This window comes from Nannizzia gypsea, genomic scaffold (genome assembly GCF_000150975.2).
Source record: "Nannizzia gypsea CBS 118893 supercont1.3 genomic scaffold, whole genome shotgun sequence".
Taxonomy (NCBI): domain Eukaryota; kingdom Fungi; phylum Ascomycota; class Eurotiomycetes; order Onygenales; family Arthrodermataceae; genus Nannizzia; species Nannizzia gypsea.
The window spans coordinates 1,278,716-1,298,601 of NW_003345199.1; the positions used below are offsets into that span (position 1 = coordinate 1,278,716).

The 19,886-nt window shown below is 47.9% G+C and overlaps 7 protein-coding genes across 7 annotated transcripts; 4 read left to right on the plus strand and 3 right to left on the minus strand.

Annotated features, from left to right (window-relative positions):
* Positions 1-724: 724 nt before the first annotated feature.
* Positions 725-1,523, minus strand: MGYG_03897 (succinate dehydrogenase cytochrome B subunit; the record flags this gene model as incomplete). The annotated part of the gene is made up of 3 exons (XM_003173676.1): positions 725-1,164; positions 1,241-1,426; positions 1,484-1,523. 3 exons carry the CDS (start codon positions 1,521-1,523, stop codon positions 725-727), a joined length of 666 nt encoding a protein of 221 aa, XP_003173724.1.
* Positions 1,524-2,572: 1,049 nt separating this feature from the next.
* MGYG_03898 (2-nitropropane dioxygenase) lies at positions 2,573-3,854 on the plus strand (the record flags this gene model as incomplete). The annotated part of the gene is made up of 4 exons (XM_003173677.1): positions 2,573-2,615; positions 2,678-2,760; positions 2,834-3,562; positions 3,711-3,854. 4 exons carry the CDS (start codon positions 2,573-2,575, stop codon positions 3,852-3,854), a joined length of 999 nt encoding a protein of 332 aa, XP_003173725.1.
* Positions 3,855-5,227: 1,373 nt separating this feature from the next.
* Positions 5,228-6,304, plus strand: MGYG_03899 (hypothetical protein; the record flags this gene model as incomplete). Its single annotated transcript, XM_003173678.1, has 1 exon — positions 5,228-6,304. One exon carries the CDS (start codon positions 5,228-5,230, stop codon positions 6,302-6,304), a length of 1,077 nt encoding a protein of 358 aa, XP_003173726.1.
* A 1,289-nt stretch (positions 6,305-7,593) lies between these two features.
* MGYG_03900 (hypothetical protein) lies at positions 7,594-8,141 on the minus strand (the record flags this gene model as incomplete). Its single annotated transcript, XM_003173679.1, has 3 exons — positions 7,594-7,650; positions 7,710-7,789; positions 7,859-8,141. The coding sequence occupies 3 exons, from the start codon at positions 8,139-8,141 to the stop codon at positions 7,594-7,596; spliced, it is 420 nt and encodes a 139-aa protein (XP_003173727.1).
* Positions 8,142-13,817: 5,676 nt separating this feature from the next.
* MGYG_03901 (WW domain-containing protein) lies at positions 13,818-14,651 on the plus strand (the record flags this gene model as incomplete). Its single annotated transcript, XM_003173680.1, has 1 exon — positions 13,818-14,651. The coding sequence occupies one exon, from the start codon at positions 13,818-13,820 to the stop codon at positions 14,649-14,651; it is 834 nt and encodes a 277-aa protein (XP_003173728.1).
* Positions 14,652-15,484: 833 nt separating this feature from the next.
* MGYG_03902 (hypothetical protein) lies at positions 15,485-16,232 on the plus strand (the record flags this gene model as incomplete). Its single annotated transcript, XM_003173681.1, has 2 exons — positions 15,485-15,713; positions 15,778-16,232. 2 exons carry the CDS (start codon positions 15,485-15,487, stop codon positions 16,230-16,232), a joined length of 684 nt encoding a protein of 227 aa, XP_003173729.1.
* Positions 16,233-16,851: 619 nt separating this feature from the next.
* MGYG_03903 (ceramide glucosyltransferase) lies at positions 16,852-18,796 on the minus strand (the record flags this gene model as incomplete). Its single annotated transcript, XM_003173682.1, has 2 exons — positions 16,852-18,517; positions 18,654-18,796. The coding sequence occupies 2 exons, from the start codon at positions 18,794-18,796 to the stop codon at positions 16,852-16,854; spliced, it is 1,809 nt and encodes a 602-aa protein (XP_003173730.1).
* Between the last annotated feature and the right edge of the window lie 1,090 nt (positions 18,797-19,886).

Consider the following 19,886-nt stretch of genomic DNA (forward strand, 5'->3'; position numbering starts at 1 on the left):
ACTTGAAAATGCTGTGGTATCGAAATCCGAGGCCTCTACGGCTATGAACGTTGAAAAAAAGGAGATACCAAAAAAAAAAAAAGCACCTGTTGAACATCATCATGGATCAGTCCTGCCAATACCACACCACCACACCAATCTACCACAAACGAAGCGACATCATATCTATGGAAACCCAACAGACCAATAAAAAAAGTTACCCTATCTCCTGCTGAATGTATATTTTATCACGACTTCTCTCAGCCTCAACAATCCGGATTTTATAAAGACATTAACACATCTCAAAACAATCAACAACCAATGGAATTTTCTCTGGACTCGGCAGTTTCTACACAAAAAAAACAATAAAAAGCTCCAAAAAAAAGAAAAAGTGCGGTGGAAAATGAGTGGGAATATCATGTGGCTTTATGGTCTAAATTGTTGTGCCCGGCTTGTATGTAGAATACACTAATAAAGATCCTTAGACATACCATGCTACCTATAGCATAATTTTTAATGCCCCTAGCTACATAAATAAGAATGAAACACCAGTTCAGTTTAAATATTACTTAGAACACTTGTAAAGGATCTATAATAAATGTTTAAAAGGCTTTCATCTTATATAGATAAAGGAACTAGGAATAGACGATGGGTTTCAAACAAGGGCATATACATTTAGCAACGGACAATAGTACAAAGATGAAAGAATAGTTGAAAACCTGGTGATCCAGATTCAATAAAGACCTTACCACATAGCCAAGGCAAGAGCACTGCTAAGAGTCAAGCCAACAACAGTCCATCCGGTGGTAATAACTTGCTTGTTAGTCAACTGCTTTCCCAAATCCCAAACAAGATGTCTCACACCATTGAAGCAATGGAAAGTGAAGGGCAGGGCCATGGTGAACTTCATGCCAATCTTGGCAGCAATAGGCAGGGCGGCAAAGGCAGCGGCCAGAGAGGCGGACTCAAGGTGCCATCCGAGTAGCGGAGAGATGAGATAGGCGCTGGCGAAGAGGTAGAGACTGCCGGAGAGCATGGCACCAGTGATACGGTTGAGACTGGACAGGTACCAGGTTATCTGGGGTTGGTATATGGTGAGATGTGGAGAGACGGGGCGGTTAAGACGCTGTTTGGCGAGTAAGCTGGTTGGCTCAGTAGTTTCTGAGGAGGCTGCGGAGGACGTGGCTGGTCTGTTAGAATATCTTATTAGCCCTTGTGTTCACTGTGTTTGCGTATATATATTCCCATTTCTCGACCAAACTGTTGATTAAATGTCGGAGCTGCTCGCTGCTAGAATTCCACACCAAGACAGCTCCCAGCACCCGAGAGGGGACGACCAGCATATCAATGCAAGTACTGCCTGACTGAGCATAGTTTCCAGTGCAATGGCAGCCGGTCTCGCGAGCTGGATACCGAGTTCTGAAGGCAGATGGATGTTCTGTCGCAACTAAGAGGTCTATCAGCACCTAACAGCCCGTCAATTGGCGATAATATAGATACGTACGTCGTCTCAGCGACTGCTGCGCTAGCCTGTTGGAAAACATCTTCGCGTCTAGGTGAATTGCCCGGTTATCTCTCTGCTCTTCAACGACTCATCATAGACAAAACCCCAAACAAGGAGCGTCCCGAACAAATGATGAAGTTGCCCTCGGCTTATGTAAGGCTAAATCGGCAGATATCGGAGCCAATCACAGGCGCGCTAATTACAAACACATGACTGGAAGAAAGATGTCCCGCTCCGTACCATTTCGGGAAATCTTCAGCAAACAGGCACAAAAAAACTTTCGTCCTCTTCCTTTCTTCTTCTTTTCTTCACATCAAGGACCTCAGCTTTCATCTCAGACCAGCTTGTTGCTACAGTTCCTGTAGATGATGTGCTCGGAATGAAGGGGATGCTTTTCTAGCGACATCTCACTCTTAACTGCGGCATTCTGTCGTGGTTCATCGAGATGGTTATGAGGTTCTGAGAGTGAGAAAGGATATTTCAACCCGTCGTTAATCGCCCAGTCCACTCTTTCAATGAGCGAGCTGGGTTTCATATCAGGGTCACAAATTGTTTAACGAGATTTAAATGTTATTAGCAATGTCTTATTCTTGACGAAGCAGCAATATCAGGTTTTCACTACGGAGTGCTGTTCGAGTTTCGGAGTAATAGCCCCCAACAATCCAATTGCTATGCGAACAGCGACTATCCAAATTTTCTATCATATCTTACATATCCAATACACATATCCAATACACCTACACAGCAGTCTCTAGGCTGTTTCATAAAATATCTCCGTATCAAACTTGTTCTTCTCTCCAGATATGATGCGCTGAGTAAGCACCATCTCCTAATCACGTGATGCGTCACGCGAACAAGGTGCCTCGGTCCTCGGCCTGTGATCTCTCTCCCAGAGCCGCGAAAGCCAGGAAGCGACGCTTCCTTCATGGCGTCTTTCTTTTGGGGGATAAGTCCCCTGATATATCGACCTTTTTCCTTCACTCGTCCCGTCCTGCGTCTTCCATCCATCCCTAAAAATTTACATTCGCTTCTCTAGACAAGAAATATAGACTATATACCGCCGAATACCCTTGGCTTTATTCGTTGACGATGCCTTTCACCACCGAACTCACCCGGAAACTAGGGATCAGAAGTCAGTTCACGTCTACGATGCCCCGGAGACTCCTTTTGCAAGTTATACTAAAAGATATCTAGTTCCCGTCGTCCAGGGTGGTATGCAATGGGTTGGATACGCTGAGCTAGCATCTGCCGTCAGTAATGCTGGTGGACTTGGAATCGTATGTCTTTTACCCTCCATGGAGCCATTTGTAAACGGGGTCGATTGCTAACGGATAACAATAACAACCACAGCTTACTGCCCTGACACAACCTACTCCCGAAGATCTGCGGAAGGAAATCCGAAAGACCAGGACCATGACCAAGAACCCGTTTGGTGTCAACCTCACTTTCCTGCCCGCCCTTACACCGCCCGACTATCCCGCCTACGCCAAAGTCATTATTGAAGAAGGCGTGCGCATCGTTGAAACCGCAGGAAACAACCCTGGCCCTATCATCACACAGCTCAAGAAGGCCGGGTGCACCGTACTCCATAAGTGTACTACAATCAGACACGCCAAGTCGGCTGTCAAGCTAGGCGTTGATTTCCTCTCTATCGATGGTTTTGAATGCGCCGGACACGTTGGAGAGACCGATATCACAAATTTTATCCTTTTAAGCCGTGCTAGACAGGATCTAGGCGTGCCATTCATTGCGTCGGGCGGATTTGCGGACGGGAACGGTTTAGCTGCTGCTCTGGCTCTGGGCGCCTGCGGGATTAACATGGGAACACGATTCATGTGCACTGTTGAAGCACCTATCCATATTAATGTTAAGGAGGCCATTGTGAAGGCAGACGAGACGGATACGCAACTGCTTCTTCGTCGGTGGAGAAATACATCCCGTCTATTCAACAACAAGGTTGCCGCGGAGGCATATAAGATTGAACAGGAGAGCCAGACAGGTGAATTCACCGAGCTTGCGCATCTTGTCAGTGGGAAACGCGGGCGTGAAGTCTTTATTAACGGTGACGTTGATTATGGAGTAAGTCCATTTCTCCCCGTTTACCCCGTTTACCCCCCGTCTTTCTCATGCCGGGAGTACAGATCCGTTTCCACTCTTCGTTTTCTTCTTCTTTTTTTTCGGCTATAGTTGTGCTGACTTGTACTCTTCTTCTTCCGTTGTGGAATAGGTCTGGACTGCAGGACAAGTCATTGGTCTTATCCATGACATCCCAACCTGTGCCGAGCTTCTCACCCGGATCGAGAAGGAGGCTGCTGAAGTCATGGCAACGACCAACAAGCTCTATACACCCTCCGCCCAGAGCAAGCTGTAGATGCATGCAATGTGATTGGAAATCAGACCATCATAGACCTGACTGATATATGTTTAAGACCTTTTTTAAGACCGGCATCTTTGCGTCAGCTAGAGCTTACCGTGTTTCCTATTTGATAGAATTAGTCCTCAGAAGGCCGTCTTCCTTCGCACATGATAAGTGACGAATGCATCAAAGTGCATCCGTTTCCCAGCATGTCACCTCCCATCAGACACTCCGTAGAAAGAAACACTGCATCCAAGTCTGGCTGCCGGTTGACGCCGTTTTCGCCCCAGGTTCAAATCTCCGGCCGCAAGGGTAAAAATAAACTCACTTCCCTTCCGCAGACCCCTGAGCCGAAGTGTGGAACCTTGCGGGACCCAAACAAAGGCCAGAGAGCTCTGCAGCAATCCTGGGAGCGATCCCATCTTTATCGTCAGCTGCGTGCGTGAGTAAACATCCAGTGAGCAGAAGCCATCGGAAATGCAAAGGAGCAAGCTCTTGCTAGGCTCGACACACCCAAGAAGTTAGTTACCGTAGCGATCTTGCCGGCGCCCGTCACACCCTGCTATTTAGATCTCAACGCGAGTAAGGAGACATCGCAATCCCGGTACACCAACGGCAGCGAATAAACGTCCCGTAGGGCTCGCAAAAAATAAAACAACAAACACAAAACATATTGGGCACAGAGACCTGCAGGAAGAAAAAAGGGAAGAAAAAAAGGGAAGAAAATTAGTTGCGACTTGTGCCCCTTTTTCCCTAGGACTTTTGCTTCTCCTGAGAAAGGCGAGCCCTCTCGAGAGCATGCAACTTGCCATGGACGAAAACGACTGGTTCTTTCAGCCCCGTCTCCACAGAGATCTCTCTGTCCAGGGTCTGCCCTGCTGCTCCCAGAGTGATGCCCAAGTGCTGCTGGTTCACTTGATCCAACGACAGACAATTTTTTCGTTTTCAAGCATCACGAAGCTGAGTGCGTCTTGGGCGATTGACTGTGTGAAGAACTCTGCAGACAGATCAGATCTCTCGTGCCGTGCATAGTAGACGCCGGGAAAGAGTGTTATTTGACCCCCTTTCACGCCACGGCCTGAAGATCTTCGCTTCGTCTCTTGGGGGAGCGCAGAACCCATACTATTATTTGCGCTTGGTTGACCGTCAGCGTTTGGCTTTATCTCTCCTTCTTTCTTTGCTTCACTAATTCCTCTTTTTCCCCCTTCCTCCCCCCTGCTGCATCAGCTGCATCGGCTGGATTCGTCGATATAGCTTTTTTTGTTCGTTATCGACCCCGGGTCTAGCAGAATCGCAAGCTCTTCTCCCGCCGTTGCAGCTATCCAAGCGAGCGACAGTCCAACCTTCTTCTCCTGCAAACCCACCGTCCTCTCACACCGCCCAGAGCCATGACTCTGTTTGCCTCCCTGTTCTCTCGTCGGCGTTCTCGCCAGACACGAGAGGAGAAGGAATCCGCGTCAGCTTCAACAAGTAAGAATGCTGCTGAGGCGTCTGCAGGGCAGAAAAACGGGACCAACCATAAAGCTCCCCGGGTCGAGCTCGATTTTCCGCACATCAAACCATCTTCCGAACAGACTCAGCCCCCAGTCGAGAATGAACCCTGTACGCCAGCTCCAGGCGATGACGACAAGCCCGTGGACCCAGCTTCGGTCGAGCTACCTTCCTCGCCACAGAACGAGCAGCCAGGATCCCCTGGGGTAGTGGTAAAGAAGCAGTCATTGATGTCAGTAAGGAGTGATGGACAGCAACCTCAGCCGCAGTTTTTCAAGGAAGGGAAGAGACGGACTCGCCGGATGTCAGTCTTCTCGTCTCTCAGATCTAGACCGTCGACCGCAATGTCAACCGCGACAGAGCCAGCTCCAGAGCTCCAGATGTCGCCCGTCACGTCGAACGTTAACAGACCTTACTTCCCCCCAGACCCGAGGTTCCAACTTGACCTAAAACCAGACGCCTTTGGCAAGGCCTTCACCGGATCCAGCCTTCCTTTTGTTGAGGAGATGTTTGGTAGTGGTGGTGATAACAATAATACCTCTGGATTGTCAAGTCAGCAGAAAAGTGACACCGCCGCCACCGCTACCACAACCACCACCCTAGATCCAGGAAATAATGTTTCACGAGGATGGTTATTACCAGATTTAAAATCAGTTATGGATGGAGATACCCTGAACACAAATAATGCAAATGCTACATCAAACCAGCCCAGTTGTTCTACAGACAATGGAACAGCTAGCCAGAGCACTCCCAATGGCAACTCTGAGAAGACAGAGAAGAGCTCCTCGGAGAGTCTGCCATCCCCTGCTACACTACCCCCATTACCTGCTTCACCAGAACCAGGTTCACCCAAATCTGCTAGCCGGACCTCTCTAAAGAGGCTGCTTAGCAAGAAACTATCCTCAGACTCACAGCAGAGTAGGACTCTTGCTGCTGAAACCAACCATACTGCTCCAAACGGTGTGACCGCATAGTAGCATTGGATAAAGATAAAGAGATGGTATCAGGGAATGGTTATTTTGATTTCTTTTAGGCGTTCTTGGGTATTAGCAAGATCCAGAGCACAATAAATTGATACACCTTGTTTTTCTTCCTTGGAGATGTTACCAGAAAAGAATACTACCTATTTATAAGTCTGCCATACGCAGAGAGAGCAGAGTTATTGGCTATGCAGGGGAACCATACTAAAAGACATGCAGGTACGACTCCCTTCGATAAGGTATGCGGGAGATATCCCTCACCTAATCTAATGAAGCAATGCATAAATTACACGTGCTTATTGCAACTTTACCGTAATCAACAACTATTGCCTTCTGTTGCTAAGCCCGAAGGATCACCTGTCACAGCTACCCAGTAACTAGTCAAGCATCTGTCACGAGCGGGATATCTGGAGCAAATAGGCCAAGGCATTCTGGGAGACAGCCGCTATCCCCTCTCCCTTGCTACTGGTATCACAAACTACAGCTGATAATCATCTAGTGGCTTCCAACTATACATACATTAGATACGACTAGGTATCTTAGCCTTGGATGAGGATTATCTGGTACAACACACATGTCGAAGAGAATAATACGCTGGTTAAAGTGACGTAGTGAAGCAGCAAGAAGTACCAAGGATACCTGGGTAGCATAATATGTTGATGCACAAACAAAGCAGGATGGCAAAGACGAAGCCAAGTTGCGCAGCGGAAGGCGACAGGGATGGAAGGGACCATTGATTATATAATCCGGAGATGGGTGTTACGGATTTCGGGTGTATGAAATTCCGATAAAAATTGGGCCTGAGCGCTCAGTGACCCACTTCACATACAAACCTCAACCTCAATCTTAACGCTCTTTGATCTCCGAATTCATGACAGACTAGAGATTTACAGTGCACGATTCATACGAGATACTTATACCCAGATACCCAAGTCGAAAGAAGATTTGTACCAGCATAGATCGAAAGTTTGATATACTGAGATGAAAAATGAACTACTGGATAAGAAAGTGAGAGACAGAAGGAAGAAGTTGAAGTGTGCAGACGCAAACGGAATATTAATTACTAGGCATATTATTATCTAATAACAGGAAAGCCAACAGACAGTGGAGGTGGATGTTCTATCCCGAATCTCAACCCCTTGAATAACAAAAGGAACAGTAAGGAAAGCAGAGACAGGGTGGCATTGGCCTCTAGAAGAAACCGCCCAGATGAATGTCGGGCGATGTAGGCTGAATCAAGTTCTGATTCAAGACCATCAATATCGAGAAGGGTGTTAAGCCATTTAGAGGATGTTGTGGGCAGCACACTTGAGGTCGACGTTGGCGTTGATGAGACCAACCTGGAAATTTTGTTAGTGATGCTGAAGCAGTGAAGACTGTACAAGAGATGGTGGCTTACCTGGTTGGTGTCGCCGGTCTTGCAGCAGGAGACCTGGGTCTTGCAGTTGGAGTTGAGGAGGTCCTGGACTCCGATGACGGCTGTGAAGATTATGTTAGCGAGATGCTTGTGTTTGATATCCCTGAGCGGAGTAGCTGTGAGTTACTTACCAGCAACGTCAACCTTGGAGCATCCCTTGAGGAGGGAGAGGTCGGAGAGGTCGAGGTTGTTGAGGATTGGAATGAGACCACCGGCGGTCAAAGGAGCGCCGACCTTGTTGGTCTCAGTGTTGCAGCAAGAGACCTGGTTGCCGTTGCCACAAGCAGTGACGAACTTCTGGAAGTTCTGCTGGAAGTTGGCCTCCTTCTCGGGGGTAGAGACGTAGCCAGCACCGGGGTGGGCAACAACAGCGGAGGCAAGGGCCAAAACAGCGGCGGCAATGGAGAACTTCATTTTGACTGATTGGGTTGGAAGAGGATTTCTCTTAAAAAAGAAGAAGTCGATTGATGGAGATTGAGGCTGTTTTGGAAGTTGTTGTGAGATGCTTGAGAGTGATGCTGATGGAGAAAAAAAAGTCGATTGATGGGCAGACTTGAAGCTCCTTATATAGACAATCTGGAGAGGTTTGACAGTCACTTTCGGACTGAAAAAGGGGTTACTGGCAGACAATACTGTGCAACAATTGAACTCAAACGCAGAGAGAGATATCGTCTTTGCCACATTGGGGTTGGGTTGCAAATCCCGCCGCCCATCTCGTTTACACGGGAATGTGGTATGGCCTGTATGATGATCGGCGGGTCGAAGCTGTACATGCACGGATTCAGTTCGAGTTGGCTTTTACACCTTGGCTCTGCACTTTGGCCTAGAACAGAGAGCGAGCGCCCGCCCACCCGTTCGCTCTCCGCCGCCTCCGTCTCGAGCATAAACCGAAGTAAAAAAAAAAAAAAAACCATATCTCGCTTTGATCCGACAAAAGTACAACTATGAGATTGCAAGCGAAGCCATAGCATTCTCGATAGAACCGATCATATTAGTCAAGCAAGACGACTGGGTGCTTCAGCACTGTATGCCCAGCCAGTCATGTAGCCCTCCCACGGAGCGTCACACAGTGTGTAAAGAAGATACATTCACTCTTTTCCTCTTGACAATAGCTGTAATACCTCCAAACGATATCTGCATCCTGGATGCTAAATTCCAAGTCCTTCCCTCAATGCTGGAAAGCCACAATATTGAGTAATTCCTTTTGCCTGAAAAGGGAAGCTCTCGATTGGACCGGGAAGCAAGTGACCGCATGGGGGTTACAAATCTCCAACCCAACTGCCCTGCTGAATATCTGTGGATCCCCTCCTCACTCAGTTGTTTGTACAGAGTAGCTGATTTTCGTACAATACGACTTTCACAAAAGAGCTATATGTGAGGTGAAGCTATCATTCGATGGAACCAGCAATATTAACTCATGCAATTAAACCGACCAGGGAATAATTTAATTTTATTTTTTTGCTGATTTTCTTGTCAGGGCAACCCCAGTAAGCTTTTCGAGTTGAATCAATAGCGCGCAGAGGGCCAGGGCTGAGGCGGCCTGGGACAGGCAGCAGAGACCTAGGCGCGTAAGAACTTTTCCCTTGGGCTGAGCAGTAACAAAGGAATGGCCTGGTGTTTCTCCACCAGCTTGGTTGGGTCGGCGGCTGGACTTCTGGACCAAGGATCTAATAGTTCCATAACACTAACTGGCCCAGAGCATCGCATAAAATTATTTTCTCGCTTCAGCTCACTAAATCATCAGTAGACAGGTTAGTTAGTTATCTGCTAGAGACGCTTCCCCCCACTGGATTCTTTTTTGCTTTGGAGTTAGTGGGCTTCTTTCACTCTGTCGCCGTGGTTCCTGCGTTGGAGTACGGCAAGCTCGAAGTCAAGCTACGGGGCATCCGGACGGTACGTATTTTGCCTGGACGGTTGCACAAGTGTAACGTCCAAGCCATCATGCATTGCCAGCTTTACTTGCCAATCTCTCTGCCACTCCTGTTGCTTTTCCTTTCGCTGCGTCCCGATTTGCCCTAAGACTCTTAGCAATCACCGGCCGCGTATGAAGTCTCGAGAATTCTTTTGCTGGCGCTGCCCTATTGTGATGGCACTCTGTGCTGTTTCCATTTAGTGTCGTTGGGCTTCAGCACGAACTTCTACCCCGGATTATGGGCGACTATCACTGGAGTCCCTTCCCGTGTTATTCTTAGCCCATGGGAGGCAACATGGAGAAGGCCACTGCAAGTGATACTCCGTTCTCCATCCCAAAGTCCTGTATGTATCTGTGCTGGATAATCCCCGAGCGAGCGGGCAGAAAGGGGAAAGACGATCAGGGGAGGCGACGTCAAAGCTGCTGCTTCCCCTGTACTCCGTAAATAATATTATCTGACAAAGCTTCTTCTATTTACCTTTTGGAGATGTTGTTTTTCGCTGCGTCTTTGCTTCTTCCCCTTTTCGCCCTTGACGGAAAAGTCGGTAACGGCATGCTGATATAATCACCTTGCCCTGTTGATCTTCTTCCAGATGCAGTCTAGCGTCCGCTGTCCCCAAAGCGCAAGTGATCGGCGTCGTTTTAGCCCCCTTTTTTTTGCTGCTCCATCTCGCTTTCTCGCTGCTTCTGCTGTTGCTTGTGTCGCGCCTTCGCTCGCTACACATCGCAGTCTCAGCCTCGACTAGGGGGTGTCGGGTATCTCAAATTGTGCCAGGAGACACTTGACAGCCCAGATTCACATTGTGGGTCGCCGGAGACTGGTGCAGGCTATCCAGCGAGATGCAAATACTCGCTCCCGCGGAAGGCAAATTATTCGGTATATGCAAACCGTGCATAATGCGTCTGAGCAAAAGCCGCTTCCACCGCTCCGTTGTCACTTGATGCATCCGATCTTCTCCATCGGATTATCGATTTCTGAACAGGGAAAGCAGTCGTCAATGCAATGTTTGGCAGGCCGGCCCGCTAGCAGACAACCAAATGGCAACATGGCATACGGGTACTCCGTAGACAGGTCGAGATGAGCCAAAATTGCTCCCAGCCCTCGTTTTTCCTGGCTGTCAATTCGTGCACATGGATGGCCGGATCAATTCCATCAGGGGCTATCTGTGGACGACGCTGGTGCAACTTCCATGCCAGAGCCCTGATGCCTCTGTGGCTGTCCATTCGATATCAACATCTTGCCTTAGCCTTTTTTTTTACTTCAACTGCTGCACTCCGTGCAACTGTTGAGCCTTGGGATTCCGGGTCACGTTAAATGACTGGCTAGACTGCTATTCTCCGCTTACGGGCTCTTGCTGCCGTAAGCTCCCTGTTCTACTTCACTATCTCCATCTCTCTTCTCTGGGCGGTCTGAGGGGCCCCCAGCCTAACGCCATCTATCCCCGCCCAAATCCATGGATGGTCCTAGATCATGACTATGGTCGCCATCGTCAGTGCGAGAAGATATTTTTATCTTTCTGATCCACTTTGATATCAGACTTGTTGAGTTTTCTATACTCTCTCTCATTCCTTACGCTTAGCTGGGTGAATGTCGGTGTACGATCAGAATTTTCTTATCAGAATTTTTCCAACAAGCTTATGGCTTCAAGCGGTCAGGGAAAGGCTTGAGAGTGGTTTGAAATAAGGAAACTTGGTACCTGGAAGTCAAAAGGACGTCGAATATTCTTTTTAGGGAATATAGATTAAGTGCATCGGCCTTCTCCACTCGGATCGCCCAGATTATTGGGGGTAAGCTCGTCCCCCGTGCCCAGAAGCCATCCTTGCCCATCAGCTATGAGACGCATTTCCTTGATTTGCTCTCTCATCTTGCTCAAGGTGGCAGAAGGATCGGAGATCGAGAGTGGCATGCATCGAGATCAACTTCCTGACCGTCTCGTGAATGATGCGTGTCGGTGGCAGGCAAGATGGTGGCATTGCAATAATATGTGCATACCATGCAGTTACTTTGTCGTTGTCGCACAGAGGGCAAACGGCTTGCCAATTATCCATCGCCTTGACAGCAAACTACCTACTATTTTCTTCAGGCGATGACTTTTTTGCTGCTCAGTTGACCTGCCACAATCAGACGGGGAACAATCTCCTCTTCGGCCAGCAGCAGTCGCTGTCACCACGACGTGGAAGGCATTGTACTCACGATTCGCTCCCTTTTCCCCTCAACCCGGCTGGTTGAGAAGAAATCGGCAAGTATCCGGGTGACGATGGGGGCGTTGACCCTGACTGCAGTAATATTTTCACGGATCCCCAAGCTCAGTGCTCTCTCTCACCTTTCTTCGCATTTTTTACTCTTCCATTTCTTTCTTCTCCTTAGATTTCTGTCAACACTCAGCCCGGCTGTCGTTCATATCTTCCGTACAGTCTCGACCCGCTACCGTCAACCCAACGATCGCTCCAGTGAATCGATCCCATGTCCGCTTTCCTCACTACATCTCAAGCTGAGAAAAAGACGGTCATTACAGTACAGCAAGACAAGATACCTAACCAGCCTTTCTGCGTGTTTCATCCCCAACTCCTCGCCAGCAACTTGTCACCACATATTTGATTGCAGTTTGTGAAGTGTGCGACTCAACCGCCGGTGGGGTAGAGTGAGTCGTTGAGACGGAGTACGGGAGCATGAGGAGCAGTTTAATTGCACCCGGCTGTCAGTGAAAAAGGAAATCACACAACCCTCCGCTTTTGGAGTGACTCTAGATATCTCCTACCCTCACACAGGGCGCCTTGTCATCCGTTTTATCGGTACCTCAGTCGGGCTGCTCGATAAGCAACCTAAAATGGAAGAAAAAAGAAGCCCCCCCTGTCAGACATGCGCCCATGTTAACCACCTGTACCATGGCCTTAAAGCGAGAAGTTTGACATTGAAATTCTAACCAACTCGGTAGACTGCAACAGGTTTGTTTGCGATTTAGAAGCTTCGGCTAGATCTTCCAATGTTTCCCATTGCCTGACCCCGCGGCTGGTGTTCACGTAGAAGTACATAGTCTTGAAAGAGAGTTCCTTTTTCTGCATCATGTTAAATCTTGATTCTCTGGTCAACCCTCGTAGGTTCTAGACTGTCCCTTTCCTCGTTCTTTTTTCTTCCCTATGTAGAAGGATGCTGTTGTGCTTCACTCCCTTTCCTCTGTTTTGGTGGTCGGAACCACTACCGAGCGTAGCTTGTAGAGCTATACGTAGTCATTCTGATAGACAGGAATGTTGGATGTAGATGCAGCCTGCCAGAAGAGATGACACAGGTTCGGATCAAAGTCTATGTCCTTGTTACTCCCGTATATTGATATTCAGGTTTGAACATGTTTTCATCAATAGATGTCTGGTACGTGTTGGGTGCCACAAAGAGGGGCTGCAGCGGGGTATTCCATCACCAGACAAATGTCCACATCCTATGGACGGATGGTAGGTATCAGGATGTACAACAGTCTTCATTGGTGTAGACAGGTAGTGGACGAGTGTTGTAAAAAGGTTATGTGTCATGGCATTTGTTTGGCATGGAGAAACGTAGTATGAGGGGTATATCTTTGGGATACCATTTTCTTGGAGAACACCAGGAGGCCTCGAGCTCTCCTCTGGGTATACAATACAAGAGGAGAGAGCCTGGGTCAGGTAGACAGCATAAGCCGGATCTATCTGGTGATATTGTGATGTGATGTTGATGCTAAGAGTTGATAATCTGGGTAGGTACCTATTAGTTAGTTATTTTGGTTTTATTTGGAAATTGTAAATAAAATGGGGGTGAAAATGCAGTTTCCTGTGGTTTCTACCCACACTGCCAGGATAAGCCCTTAAAATATAGATTTCTATATTCTAACCCTTCAATAAACACAGCTAAATGTGTATATCCCATCGTAACTCCTCTATCCTTCGAGAATATCCTATATATTCCTGTATTCAACCAAAAATGCACTCGAAGCACCCAGACACGTGATAGTGAATATTACTAACATATTACTAACATACACTATTCCAAAAGAGGCTAGAGTAATATATTCTTCTTATTCCAGTTCCTGCCGTCCTTGGCCAGAATCCCAACTCCTGTTCGGCGACGCAAGTTTTGCAATGACACACACACAGGACGGGTACAAATGGTTTCCTATGTTTCTATACCATAGCTTCATTTATACTCAATAATGGCCGAGGATGCACCTGCGGAGCCTACCCGTCCTGCTGACGAACAGTCACGATCTGGGGACCAGCCCGATTCCCCAAAGAAAGAGCCAACGCTGAAGAAGCTCGAGGATAACGAAGTGCCTGAAGATAAGGAAGAAGAATCCGAGAAGGAGGAGGATGGAGAAGAAGAGGGTGAGGTGAATACTGGAGAGGGCAAGGATGGTTCACAACCCCCACTGCCCGATGAAGAAGTTCCTCCCCTTCCTGATGAGCCGGTGCCAGGGGCCGTCGAAGATGACGGCTGGGATGCAATGTGGGATGATAATTCACAGGCTTATTACTTTTATAACCGCGTCACTGGGGTATCACAGTGGGAGAATCCCCGAGTTCCAGACGCAACAGCAACACAGCCAGGTCCTCCAGGGGCAAACGAGGATAAGATGCAAGAGGCACCCAAACAGCCACGAGCTGCAGGTGGGTATGACCCGTCCATACACGGTGACTACGACCCGACGGCCTGGTATGCCCAACAAACCGAAAAGGAGCCCTCTGCATCAACCGCAGCTGGCACCGAAGACCCAAACATCCTGTACACAGCTACAGGCTCGTTCAACCGGTTCACAGGCCAGTGGCAATCTGTTGGCATAAGACCAGAGAACTTTAATGACGAGAACAAAAGTTATCGACAGCTGAACGCGTTCTTTGACGTCGATGCCGCAGCCAACAGCCATGAGGGGAAGAGCCTCAAAGCCGAGCGGAGCGGAAAGAAGTTGACAAAGAAGGAGTTGAAGGCGTTTAGGGAGAAAAGGCGGGAGAGAAAGGAAGAGAAACGCAGAGCCTGGCTGCGAGACTGAACTCCCTTTCCGCTTCTCTGGTTGGGTTGAGCCATTTTCTTTTTTTTGTATACCGACGGACTCTCTGGATTATGTTCTTTTCTATACCCGAGAGGTCCCAATCGTTTAGATCTGTATTGTCTTTTTGCATCGACGGGGTGGGCGAGACGGTTGACACGGTTTTTGGCCAGCATCTTGGGACACGTTTCTGGCGTTGGGCTCTCTGGTACCTTTGTACATTGCGTAGCTTCTACTATCTAGCTTTGATAAATCCTAGAAATGCACTTAGTATTTTATGAAATACATTCTTAGTTGCCCATCATAAACTGAAAAGGCTGCATAAAACATATCTCCGAGTGGATTCACGTGACACAGTTTTTCGAGGGGAGTTGATATCTGGGGGCATTTGATACTTTAGAGATTTGGAGACAAGGATAAATACAATCGCATTTACAAATAATTCAAGATCTTACTGTGAGTGTTATTCGTCCTCTTACTTACAAAATACCCATTTGCACCCGAATGTGCTGGAGTCTTCTCGCAACTGACGCCTTTATACCCCTCCAAAAAAAAAATCCGGAGATAATTTTTATATCAACATTATTTGAACCATTTTCCTTGCCACAACGCGATCTTACTCAAATAAGCCTACGATTTGCATTGGGAGCATCTGTATGCTGACTGATATCTAGGGAAGAAACCAAGTTAAATGTGCTCTGCTTGACTAGGCTATATAAGGTATATTTTACAGTACCTTTAAACTTCTGGATACACTTCTGGGTACAGCCAAATTTCAAAACGAACATTTTCCGTCAAGTAAACCTCTAGCTGCTATAAAACTACCCAAGAGAGATATGGATACCGCAGCTGCAGTTTCTCTGCCCTTCGAGGCCGTGGACGATCTCATTTATGACGCTCGTGCAGGTGATCTCGAATCATTGAAAGCAGACATCACAAAATTCAGCCAAGAATATAACTGCACTCCAGCGGATATAATCAAAGCAGCTATTGATACAGAGGAAGAGAGTGAAGGAGGGACTGGCTCATGCCTTTTACACTGGCCAGCGGCCAATGGAAATGCTGGTATGTGATACTCGCTCGCCAACTTCAATACCTTTTTACTAGACCGCTAACTTCAACCAACTAGAAATACTAAGTTATCTGCTTAGCCTGCTCAAATCCGAAAATGGGACACAGGACCCTTCGAGCCTCCAGATTATAAATCATAAGAACCATTCTGGGAATACACCGTTGCATTGGGCCGCTCTCAATACCCATTTAGAATGCGTCAAGGCTCTTGTTGAAGCTGGAGCGGATATTATTTTGAAGAACAACGCAGGCCATGATGCTGTTTTTGTTGCTGAGCAGTCCGATTGGAATGCTACTGCGACTACGCAAGAAGAAGGCAAAGAAGAGGATGTTGCGGAGGGTGAAGCGAATGTGGAAGAAGCTGAGTCTTCTACGCCACGGGAGACTACCAAGGGCCAGCAGGTGGTGGAGTGGTTGTTGACCTGTGAAAAAGGGTCGGATATGGAGAAGAGTGCGGTTGATGATGCTGATGTTCCAATGGCTGAAGACGATGCTGGTTCAAGCAAGCAGTGACAGCCTGTTTCCCCTCAATAGATTATTTACAAAAAGTATCATTGTTGCTTTGTTAGAATTTTTTGGTTGGTTCCTGATAGTGTGATGTATCCATGAATCAAATGTTTAGAGGATGTAATCCTCGAAAGGTATTCATCTATATAATTCCATTTATTATCTTCACTATCTAGCTGATAGTGGCGGCAAGAGGACATAAGATTTCACCGCATCACATTAGTCTGCCATGAACACTCGATATGAGCCTCAACTTGGCCGGGCACTCGAAACAAAACCTTCTATATTTACATAGCATTCAGAAGGCCATAGACGTCTCCAAAACACAGGACAAATGCATAACCGTCAACAATCGAGAAACAACACCAACCCAGAAAGGCAGAGAAAGGGAAGTTATTAGGTAGGGGATAATTAATATGATGTGTAACAGTGAAAGAAAAGGCTGAATAGGATTTCGTGTAAGTGTATGCATGAAGGGCTAAAGGCAAGAAAAAGGGTGATACGAGAAGAGGAACAAGAAGTAGAAGGAGGAAGTGTATCAGCTTGCTGTATTTGTTGTAAAAAAATATGAAGAGGAAAACGGAGAAGGGTAAAGCGTAAGTGGGAATAGCGCAGACATTAGAGGTTAAATCAAGCGGGATGTTTCGTCGAGGTCCATAGCGGCAGCGGTAGTTTTCATACCCATTTTAGTGAGGTTCTCTATTGGCGTCCTCCGTCGAACCTCGCAGCTGTCATCTGAGCCGTAAGAACGTTGGGATTGGCCGTTGGGGTTGCCGTTAAGCGAACCATTGCATGACCGTTGCTTGGAGACTGGACCAACAGCGTGGGCAACATTGTCCATGCCGACTCTGAACTCACGGTCCCTCCAGACGATGGTAGCACCCCCAAAGACACTCCATACCCATATAGGCAGAGCAAGGGTCTCTCGACCGAGCCAGGCAAGGAACCATTCTAAGAATGGCCGTCTAGCAAGCGAGCCCGGAGCTGGAGGGCGGGCGAAGCGTGGTGTATTTTCATCTACTTCGATAGTGACGAAGGAAAGAAGGGTTCGGTATAGGAAGAAGTCGATCATCATCCAGACAAATGCGCTTAGACCCCAGACTAATCCAAAGGCTGACCATGTCGAAAGGTAAGTTGAGCAGTACTGGCTGCCGGATAGGAGGGGAGGGATGCCTGTGGTAATTCCGAAAGCGAGGTACGCGGAGCAAACGAAACACTCAATGCCTGGCTCGACAATCGTAGCTAGAATAACGATGAATTTCCGAACACGGATCCAGCGAACTCGGCGGTCGATGTAGGAGCAAGTGCGCATCTTTGTGACTGGTTGGATTGCGAGATCTCCGAAGACAAGGTCATGTTTACCCCATTCTGATGACTGGCCTTCCTCTTCTTCCTCGAGTTTGCCGTTCCACATGCGTTCTCCAAGGAGATGGTCTTCGCAGATGTTATCAGAGAGGGAGTCAAGGCCTGGTTTCCGGGGATATGGTCGAGAAGGTATGACATGGTTCCTGGTTACCTGCTCGAGGTGCGAGCGTCTGAACATGGTTGACTTTCCAACGACGCAGGGAGCAACGAGAATTGTGTTGATGGCGCAGTACATTTTCGCGTGGGAGGAGGCGAGAAATATTTCCTCTAGCCGACCACCACCAATTGAACAAATAGATTCGATAGGTGAAGCTGGAGCAGATTTTGTAGCCATCATACCTCCAGGAGCTGATTTCAGTGTGCCGTTGCCGTTGCCGTTGCCGTTCATGGCTTTCGTGGGAGGGAATATGGCATTTTTCTCAAAGTCCTTTGCGGCCTCTTCGCTATCAACGTCGACAACGACTGGCAGGTGGTGCACAAACTTGTACTTCTGGCCCTTGGAGTCTAGTCCACACAAACGCTCTGCCATCCTTCCGCAAACACCTTTTCCTAGCCAGACGTTGCAATCTATTACCCAGACGACGTCGCCCTTTACTTCACGGTAGGCTTGGCTCATGTTGCGGATCTTCGGGTTCGGCCCTAGCTCATAGTCTTCATACTTTGGTTCGAGATAGAGACGCGCATCTATGTCTGGGAAACGTGCGAGGACCTTTTCTATTACTGGGTAGGCGGGATCATCCCTTGATGAGAGGCAGAGGGAGATGCTGAGCTTGTCCTTGGGGTAGTCCTGTAGGAAGCTGGAGGAGAGGTTTTCGTAGAGGTAGGGTTCGAGGCCCTTGATAGGTCTGATGATGGTGACATGAGGAAGATTAGGATCTGAAGGAGCTCTCGTAGCTTTAGGAAGAGGTTTGGAGTATCTTCTGAATCTATTCAGGAACGGTTTGTTAGCTTCGGTACTTGACTACTAGTAGAGCTGAGAATCCCTGGCCGGGACTCATACGAGCGCCAACCAAACAATCCAACAGCACAGTAGCCCCGAGGATGAAAGAACAAGAAGCTCACACTTGTATAGTCCCTATTGTGCTGACGGTAACAACAAAGACATACCAGCCGATGGCCAACAAGCCAGCGGCAACCAGCCAGAGACTCTGGCCATGTTGACTGCAGGTGGTGACCGAGTTGGCCAGCGCGCTTTCGGCCACCATGGATCGCAACAACAAGGATTGTCTCTAAAACAAGGAGTATAAATGATAGTCCTCTCTCCTTCAGGCAGAGAGAAGAGAGAAACAGGAGTCTCCTTATGCTGGGAGGAAGTTGTTGTTTTGGAGGCAAATTTAAGCAGGCTTTCAGGACAAGCTCATACTTTTTCAACCCGAAGGTGAAAAATGGAAATAAAAAAGAGCGTACGAAGCTTGACCCCTCTTAGCTCCTCCGTATAAAAGAGTGAAGGTGGTGATAAGTGATGGATGCGGGAGACTCGAGACGAGAAGAAGGGAGAGGAGTGAAGACGGTGGTGAGAGGAGAGGAAAGGAAGAAAGAAGATGACCAATTTTGTGGCTTGCAATAATAGAAATCTGTTACTCCTCCCTCTTCTCCCCTTCTTCACGAATAAGGCCCAATATTAAGGAGTAAACGGCCTGAGGAGAAGAAAAAAAAAAGCTCGAGAGAAGAAGACGGCCCACTGGTCCAATTAATTTTAAAGCCCGTGGATCCCCCGTTCTCGAAAGACGCCAATCAGTAGGGGACGATGACTGCATGCGAAGCTTGGGAATGGATGAATCCGATGCACCCCCTGTAGTTATATAGATCAGGTGAAGGGGGACGAGGACATGGAGGATACACGATCTTAATACTCTTGTGCTTACCCTGATATCCTCATCATCATCACCATCGCCCAAGAACAAGCAGACGCCTTTCTGCTTCTCGACTTGCCGACGCCGACGTCAGCTTCGCCTTTTGTGGCTCGAAGCTCCCCTTTCGTAACAACCTAATTAGCCCTAGGGAGGACTATCCTAGGAGAACTAAACCTCTTGAAGCCCAGCCGTCAATCGGAAGTATCTTCCACATTTCGTGGCACCCGAAAGCGCGAGCGATGAATGGTGTAAACCTTCTCCTTTTCTCCTTTTTTCCTCCCTTTCCTTTCTTTTCCTTTGCTTCTCTCCCCTATTCCATAAGTGTTCGACTATTAAACCCTTAGCTTCTTCCGTCCAGATGGAATCTTCTTTCACGACCATCGTCGACTAGTCATGCTGTTATTGCGTTTCCTAGTATCCTTTTGCCACTTGCGGGAAATAA